General features: G+C 43.7%; 1 protein-coding gene across 1 annotated transcript; it reads right to left on the bottom strand.

The window, feature by feature from the left end:
• Positions 1 to 832: 832 nt before the first annotated feature.
• On the bottom strand, positions 833 to 5,117 carry UBE2A (ubiquitin conjugating enzyme E2 A). Its single transcript, XM_017676149.3, has 6 exons — positions 4,894 to 5,117; positions 4,679 to 4,759; positions 4,251 to 4,276; positions 2,420 to 2,509; positions 1,359 to 1,447; positions 833 to 1,072 (listed from the first exon to the last, which is right to left on the bottom strand). Exons 1-6 carry the CDS (start codon positions 4,935 to 4,937, stop codon positions 944 to 946), a joined length of 459 nt encoding a protein of 152 aa, XP_017531638.1. The 5' UTR covers positions 4,938 to 5,117; the 3' UTR covers positions 833 to 943.
• Positions 5,118 to 9,385: the final 4,268 nt, after the last annotated feature.

The raw sequence follows: 9,385 nt of genomic DNA, 5'->3' as shown, positions 1-9,385 counted from the left end.
TCCAAAGAAAGATTACAAACTTAAAGGTTCTTATAATACTGAAAGGGAAGAAATTAAAGCATGCAGCATTAACTCAGGATTTAAGTGGGGAAATAGTTTGCCACAGGTATGCTCCTTTCCTTGGGTTAAAACTCTTAATGATGGGGGGTTATGTTTATCTAGGGTAGCACTGCTCCTTTAAAAAGATTAAAGGATCTCCAACCTTCCCTAGCTTGCAAATTAAATTCTCCATTCCTGTTCCCACACCTCTTTAAAAAGCAAAGAACCAGAAGACTTCAGTGTTCTGAAACTTAGCATGGGTTTGCCCAGTATCTTGCAAGGAGAGAATCTGTCAGTTACCACATTGCTGCACCCCTTTGACCAAGTCATTTAACATTCTCCCTACCAGTAAAAACCATCTTGTAACTCAATACCAGTTAGATCTTAGTACCATAGCACTTTTAGCTTCCACTGCTCTTTCAAAATGGATGTTTGTGATTCGTTGCCCTGTTTTCTATAGGCCATATTCCAAACATTTACTAAATCCAACCCAAGTGAAGGTCCTGCCAGGATGAAACAGTTCAATTATTTTGTTAAATATAACATCGTGGTCATCAAGCTATCAGAAGCACCACTTGTAGAACAATTCATTTAAAAAGTTTAGTGTGAAGTACAGAAACAATAGTGCCCTAAAATTGGAGATAAGATACAACAGAAAAGGAATTAAACGTTAGTAATTTTTGCACGTAACCCAGGTACAGTACATTTGATCTCATAGAGGGTGTTTTTCTGATGTTCAAGGAGAGGGTAGAAGGGGCAGGAAAAGCTTGACAAGGGAAAATGGAAACAGTACAACAGCTATTTCACTTTTAATAAAGTAAAGTAATGACATTAAGGAATAGGAAGGTGACAAATACATCAATATATATTTTTCTTATGACCAGCATCTTTTGCTGCACCCGGGTCAACAATCGCGCCAGCTCTGTTCTACTATTGCAGAAACACGTTTTTCATATTCCCGCTTGTTTTCCTGGTACAGCTGAGCAGCCTGGCTGTTTGCTGGACTGTTGGGATTGGGTTCATCCAACAGAGACTACAGTACAGAGACAATTTTTAAAAGATCAGTCAGTTCCTCAATGCAAAAAAAACATACATTCAAAACATTCAACTGAATTGTCCTAATAACAGCTAAATTTGTTCTCTTAGCATACCAACCTACAGTTACATTAGTCTGCTAGTAGCTAGGCAAATAGATATGTTCTCTGGTGGCTTGGTTCTTAATAACCTACCTTTTACCTAAGTTGTAACTTCTAAAAACAATTCAACTGCTAATATTAACATATCAAAGACCACACACAGTCACATTAAGGAAAATTCACCTGTATGGATGTTAAAATGGAAGACACATCATAGGTTGGACTCCAACGGTTCTGAAGTATGTCCAGACATATACTACCATCTGCATAGACTAAGGGTATAGAAGTAGGTATGTTAAACATAACAAAACTATTAAGGTTTTAATACCATAGTCAAGAATACTTCAACTATATTTTGAGGCTTAAAAAGATGGCTGTTTCTCAGTGTCCTTCCTAAAAAGAAGTCATAATCATTACTAGTGACATAATCATGATAAGAGCATGTCAAACAGAATCGGTATAAAATTAGAAGATACTTAGTGCTTGTTCTTCTGAAAAGACGGCCCTATTATCCAGGAAATCATACATACTTTCTAATAGGGTCCCTAGCCATCCACAGACTTGTGGGAAACTCATTCCACCAAATTCGTAAACCTTATCTCCTATCTGAAATAACAAAAGATAGCTCAGAGTTCACAGGGTTTCATTTTGGCTGCCTGATACCCTGTAAAATACTTTATTAATCTGAATAAAAGGCAAGCCACTCTAGGCTTACTACTAGGAAAAAAAGCCAAATGGCAAGTTAGAATCACCTGTGGCACTTTCCCAATCTACTGCATCCTTGGCCCTCAACCACAGAATCTGACATTCAGCAGGTCTCAAGTGGGGCCAGGAGATCCATATTTTTAAAACATTCCACAGTAATTCTGACCTGCATCCAGAATTGAAAACTACTGTTCTAAATGCTAGTGAAAATAATTACATACAACACAAGACTACCCCGGTCTAGCCTAACATTAAAAGAAACCTCAAAAGCATCCTTATTTTTGTTTAATAAATAAATGATAAAGATCATCAAAACCAGGAAGCTCTCAGATTCCAAGCAGAGGCAAAGTCTCTTCACTGCTTCAGATCTAGGCTATACATCAAGACAGCAAGAGACCACCATCCAGAAGTTCAGTTGCTGGAAAACAGCAGACAGATGCCTAACAAATACTCAGGAACTGCAGACAACAGGGGATGTAGAATACCTCCATAATACACAGTGTGGGAGTTTACAATATGGTGCTAAAGGTGATACTTGCCATTTGGATGAAACATCTTAGAGACAAATCTAACTGTAGGTGGTTTGTTCGGATATTCTTCAGTGAATTCTATTGTAAGCTTAAATGTTCCTGCAGTTAGAAAAAAAAGGTTTTTCAGAAAACATACTTATCACTTTGTTCAGTAGTGCTTTGTTTTTAATGCTAACAGTGACTTTTTTTGAGTACTGAATGAACTAAAGATATAGAGAGGAAAGAGAGACCAGGTAAGAGATAAATCTCCAGGAATTGCTCTAAAAATGAACAGATATTGTAAGAACCACCATCATAAAGGGTATTTGTTTTTTGTTTTGCCATCATTCTTCCTCCAGCTTAAATACAGCCATATTAAACTCAAACTTACTGCCTTCACGTTAACCTTAGCCACTGTACATTTTGAAGACATCTTTGTAAAATGAAGACAAACTACAGCCAAAATTTGGCCTGCCTTTAGAAGACTGAAAGATCTTAAAGGCCCGTTTTAATCAGCTGCAGCTTAAACTCTCCAGTGATTTTTAAATGGACTGGAAGGAATGAGAGTACACAAGTTCAAAAGTAAATGTTAGAAATACAAATCAATAATAAAATTTTTTAGAAGGGAATAAGTATAATAGTGTTCACTGGTTCCTTTTCATGTAATAGCTGCTCTATGATGAAAACATAATTGAATGGAAGTTAAAAAAAATTCATAGTCCCTCTAAAAAACTCAAAGTATATATCAAATGTTATGTGACTAAAGGAAGATTAGTCAATGAGAAATAAATAAAATCCTTTTTTTAAATATCTCAAATACTAAAGATGTCAACTAGTAGTTCAAATACTTTTACTCATCTTTTAAATGTATTAAACTTTCAAAAAACAATTAACTACACACACATTCACACAAGTGAGTGCATATAAATCTGTACCACTGCCAATTTCCTGGTTGTGCTATTGTAATACAGTCATTCATGATGTTACGAAAGTGGAGGTGGGTGGGTGGAAGGTACATAGTATCTGTATTAATTACAACTGCATATGAATCTATAACTATCTCAATATAAAGTTTTTAAAATAAAAAACCCTTAAATAGTGATTAACATGTGTTTTTAGAAGTTAAACCTAAATCCATTAAAAATCATGTACCTATAGACACATGCAGTACCTTCAAGTAGACTGGACACAAGTCAAGAATGTACATTAAGGCTACCCTCAATTCTGAAGCTGCTTTGAGATTATTGGCCATAAAGTCTTGATAAAAGCACACACTGAAAACTCATCTAAAAATAAGAAACAGTATTACACTCAAACTGGCCATTAAAGGTGCCATTAAAGACCATCTTACAGCAGTGAGGCTAACAAGCATTCAATGCCAGATTGTAGGAACCAAGTAGTTGTGTGCATGGGATTCCTGCATCCATTTAATACCCAACAAACACATATTAAGCACCTGCTTAACACAGTTCCTGGCCCTGTGCTAGAATTATGAACCATATGGTCTCTGGGGTCTCTGAGTCTATCAGCAAGTGGTTGGGTTGATACTCAGCATCTTGATGGGGGAGCTGAATTTAGCAGAATCACAGCCCAAGCCTCAAAACTCAACATCAGTGCTATGATGCTCCTTTAAAAAAGTGATTGCCTTACCCATGTTTTCGTACAACGAAGCAAGAAAAGCGCAATTCTAGTCAGACAATATAGTCAGAACAACCTGCCACATATGGGATTCCACTCAAGCCTTTAGGAGACAGAAGCTAGGGAGAAGCAGGTTCCTAAGTAGAAGGAACTTCAAGGATGACTGGGAACCCTTTCCCCAGATGATCAGGCTCCTGAAAGGTGGGTAAAGAAACTCTCTTACCATCCTCAAACGGGGTCCCTTCAGGCCTGCAACACAGAGAAAAACAGTTAGTTCCCGCTTCAAGGGCTCCCTTCTCCCTGGTTCATCTTAGGAGATAGCTATTCCAAGCTCTGCCAGCTCCACCTCTGGTAAACCACCTCTGGGACGCAAAGCCACTACAAATAGATGTTTCGGGCTCAGAAACACAGTGCAAGCCGCCGCGCCAACCTAAACCACTCCCCGCCCCGCCTCCCTTAGAACCCCAAATGGTTCCCCTGGCAGCGGGAACTGAGCTAATCGAGGCACAGGCTCCGGGGAGGCGCCTAGGCCCAGCCAGACCCAAACACTTTCTCTTTGCCCCTCCGCCTCCGCCAGGGGCCGGTCCCAGAGAGCAGGGTGGGCCAGCTCCCGTCCCCCACCTCTCGCCACCGCCCGCAACGCAGACTCACCCAAAAATGACCGCGTTCCAAACCATTATGTTGTTCTCAGACGGAGCCCCGCTGACTCCAGCTGGAGGATCCTCCTGCAACCTTCAGACAGAGGGGCCCCACAATCCGGCACTCGCGTCCGCTCCCAGCTGCCCTCCACCCAACCCAGCCCGCCCCGGGACCCGCCCTGTGCCCCACCTGGCAGCCCCCGGCCTTGGCGGCCCCGGTCAGCTTACCTCTTGAAGTCCCGCATGAGGCGCCGCCGAGCCGGGGTGGACATATCTCTAGCGGGGTCAGGGGTGGGGCATACACCGAGGTCTCGGGTCCCCGCGGAGGGTGAGGAGGCCGACGAGGCGGAGGAAGCGCCCAACGGAACCGCACTACCTCTCCGAAGTCGAGGGTCGCTCTGCCGCCGGCTAAGCACCGCCCCGGAGTAGACGGGGGCTGAACCAACCTGGGAGGAAAGGGAGGGGGTGGAAGGCCCGACGCCGGACAGACCGTACCAAGACGGGGCAGGGGAGGGGTGTGGAAGGAAAGTTGCTTAGGTCATAAAACCCCAGCGCCCAGCAGGGCGGGCCGCGCGGGGCGGGGAGCGGGGCGAGACGCGGGGCCGTTGAAGCTTGCCGTTCACTAGGGTTTAGTGGTGGAATGGGGTCCATCACCTGCCAAGTCTAAGACGAACCCCGAGAAACCTTTTTTCTGTTTTCGTTTTTTGCCTTTTTTTTGGGGGACGAGATCACTTATTAAAGTGAGCACCGTGGTTTGGGGGAGCAGAAGGGTGGAAGTCCCTAACTTAAGAGGGGGTGGGAGTGGGTGGAGGCAAATCAGCTTCTCCAAAAGCAGGAACTTTTTAAAGGTGCAAACTCCCTGCTGACACAGGAGACTGGGGAGGAGGGCTTGTGGCTGGTTAAAATCACTGAAGATCAGAAGAAGACTATGAAAGGGGGCTATGGGTCCTTTTTCTGTGGGATGTATTGTGCGGGATGTGGGTCCCAACATTTAGGCCTTGATCGCCCCAAAGCAGAATAAAATGGTGGTGTGTGTCCTATGGGATGGAGGGAGGGCTCAGGGCAAGTAGTATCAGGTTTTCGCTCTGGGCACTTACAATTTGACTCTGGAACCACATTTTCCCTTGGCAATTCAACAAGCCAAGAGGCTACTGTATGTTCGGAAGAGTCCAAGGTATGAGAATATCCGACTGCAGACTGGAAGGGCAGCGAGTCTCACATATAAAAGCAATGGTAAGAAGCACATAAAAAAGCTGCCGGTTGCAGGGCAGGGTCACAGTATGCGGACCTGAAAAAGCAGTAACACATATTAAAACAATAGTTTATAAAGGCCACCCCAAAATAACAGAAGGTAGGCAAAATACTCATTTAAGAAATTTTGCAAATATGAGAACAGTAGGTTTGGGTTAAGTCATGGAGAATTGAATGCCAAGCTAATGGATTCCTTGGAAGGTGGTTGAGCAGAGAAGCGATGTGATGAGAGCTGTGATAATCAGAGATTTGTCCCAGGAGAGCACCTAGGAGATTCTTGAGATACTCTAGGTGAGAGATACTGAACCAGGAAGAGACAACAAAAAGAGAGAGGACTTAGCAACAAATTGAATGTGGGGGCAAGAGAGTGGAAGGAGTTGACAATGGCTTGTGTCCTAAGTCTCAAGATAACTGGGGGTTTGAATGTGCCACTAACAGAATTAGAGAATAGAGAGGAAGGGGCAATTTTGGGAGAGGAAATTTGGGAATTTACTGAGTTCATGGGACTGGTAAGAAATCCATGTGAAGATGTCCAGAAGACATCAGATGTGCAGAAATTTGTTTCTAACATGGGAAGTGGGAGGCATTTGACTATAGGAGTGATTCTACCAGCTGCTTAACAGGTACCTTCAAGGGTAAGGATTTTTATCTCCCATTACTCCAGCATATCAGTTAAGGCAAGGCTCCCTAATAGCATCACACTGTGACTGTGATGGGAGGTGGGTACAAAATGAAAGCCTTCTTTTCCTCTCATCTAGGAACTTGCACTCTGCTAAGACACACATACGAAATCAACAAAAGCAAAATCTGCAAAGAAGTGCATTTGTTTCCTATTGCTACTTAACAAATTACCACAAGCATTTGGCCGAGTTCAGTTCCTTGTGGGTGTAGGACTGAGGTCCCCATTTCCTCACTGGCTGCCAGCCAGAAACCAATTTCAGCTCCTAGAGGTCACCCACATTCCTTTCCACATAGCCTAGTCCATCTTCAAAGCCAGTTACAAAGAATTTCTCTCCCTTCAAGTCTTTCCCACATTTTGAATCTCTTTCTTCAGGAGGAGCCCAGTTCACTTTCAGGACTATCTGGCGAGGTCAGGCCCACCCTGGATAATCTTATCTTAAAACTATCTCATTTGGGACCTTAATTACATCTGCAAAATTACCTCACAGCAGAACCTAGATTCATGTTTGATTGAATAACTGGAAGAAGATGTGAGTACATCAGTGGCCAGGAATCTTGAGTATAGGCATGGCATCTTAGCATTCTGCCTACTAGAGCAGCAGCAAGATACATAGTGGAAGCATGTGGATCCACAAATGCTGAAGGACTGCACGACAGGGGAATAAGCATCAGACTGGTGGGGTTAGAACAAGCTTCCTGGAATGTATCAGGCACAATTTTGTTTCATATGAGGGCAACAGCCCAAACAAGACATGGAGCTAAACCATGGTCTAGGGGTAGAGGGCAGATTAGAATAGCTCATGGAGAATGAAGGAAAAGTGAGGGTGACCAAAGTTGATGAACCACCCTCAGATGCGAGGATGAGGAATTCAGGCATGATAGTCAGCTGTTAGAGGTGTTTGAGCCTGAGAGAGATGTATTGCAAACACCCTACTGAGAAGTGGCATATAATGTACTGGAGAGTAGGTGAGGGATGGGGAAGTCCTGCCATTGGATATATAAATGTCTTAAATTCCTTGAAGGTTAGAGATGTATTTGGGTTTGTTGTAGGCTTGTCTGTTTTCTGAAGCCCCCTTGCTCTAGTTAAGGACTAGCTCTTTGACTACCTCAACAAGAAAACTCAGGGGCATGCACCAATGCAGTTTGGAAGCACCCCGGCACCAGGGTATGGCGCGAGCATCCCGACTGCTTGTTAGAATTGCATTGCAGGAACGCTGTGTCCCCATGTTCCTCAGCAGAAGCAGAGCTGTCAGAGCAAGCAGCGATGCTGATGGTTGCTCTCCGGCACAGACAGTTATCAGGCCAGAACATACTACCTATAGCAGTCAGCCAAACATTCCTTCCACCCACTCTTCACCTTGATATCTTGAAGAAATACTCTCTGCAGAGCCCAGCATCTCCCACGTATACCCCCCCACCCATCAGGGGTCAAGAAACTAGAAGTCTTTTTCAATTTAAAGAAAGGTGTGTTAGCAAGGCAGCTGCAGGGAAGATTTTTTTAAATTCCAAATACTGTCTATAGGCAGGTATTTAAAAATTTTCCTAAAAGGGAAGACCAAACTATAGGAATATATGACTAGGGAAATGTGGGATTTCATTCATGAAGCTTTCAAAATGCAGACAAGATTGTGATTTTCCTCAACTATTTTCGGTTGGAGGGAGAGACCAAATAAACTATTCATTTCCTGCCTAATGAAACTCTGAGTTTAGACTTCTGTTAGCCAATAAAGGCAAGTAACTTTTATCTTCCTATTGTTTCCACTTCTATTGGTAAAATTTAATACAAATGGCAACCAAGAAACTGCAGACAATAAAACAAAAAGGTAAGTGGATTAAAGAGGGCGTGAGAGGAGAGACAGAGGCTTCCTCCTAAAACTGGATACAATTAGAAAATTTAATTGGCGTAACTAAGCCTGAGAGAGCAACAGGAAAGAGGACAACATCAGACTGCACACACCTGGAGAAAAGAGCAGACCTCAGTGAACGGGTACCGTACCACCGGCCCTGTGGCTCCGCGGGACCCGAGCCCCTCCCCCACCCCAGCTCACTGGCCGGAGGAAGAGAAACGGAGCAGGGTGGGAGTGGAAGGCTGGGGACTGCTGAATACCTAGCTCCGGGGATCTGCGCTGGGAGCACAAACCTACATTTCACGGTGCTTTCATGAGACTCGCATGACTACCAGGTTGGAAAGTTAATACAGGCAGAATTCCTGGGGAGACTGGGATTCCAGCTGCTTGTGGAAAGCAGGGATCCATATCTGGCTGCTCTGGGACAAAAACTTATTCCTGTGTGCCTGGCCCACTGGCTCAGGCACAGGAGCCAGGAGGTGGGGAACAGCTCTTTCCTACCCCCAGGCACCAGTACCACTCCCCTGCGACCCCCGACATTGCTTCGGGGCTCAGCAGCTCCAGAATAGAGCTTCTGGACACTAGAGGGCACCATATACAAATATGAAATGCCAAAGGAACCTTCTCCAGAGTAAAATTGTTAATACAACTCCCGAGAAAGATTTAAATGATATGGACCTCATGACTCTTCCTGAAAGGGAGTTCAAAATAAAAATAATCACCATCCTAATGGAGGTATGGAAAGACATCCAAGAACTCAGGAATGAACTCAGGTCAGAGATCCAATCGTTAAAGAACACGATGGAGGGTATTAAAAGCAGGTTGGATACAGTGGAGGAGACAATAAGTGAAATGGAAACTAGAGAAGAGGAATACAAAGAAGCTGAGGCACAGAGAGAAAAAAGGAACTCTAAAAATGAAAGAATATTGAGAGAACTGTG

The sequence above is a fragment of the Manis javanica genome, chromosome X, assembly GCF_040802235.1.
Source record: "Manis javanica isolate MJ-LG chromosome X, MJ_LKY, whole genome shotgun sequence".
NCBI lineage: Eukaryota > Metazoa > Chordata > Mammalia > Pholidota > Manidae > Manis > Manis javanica.
Note: the sequence above shows the minus strand (reverse complement) of the source record. Positions and strands in the feature narration are given on the sequence as shown.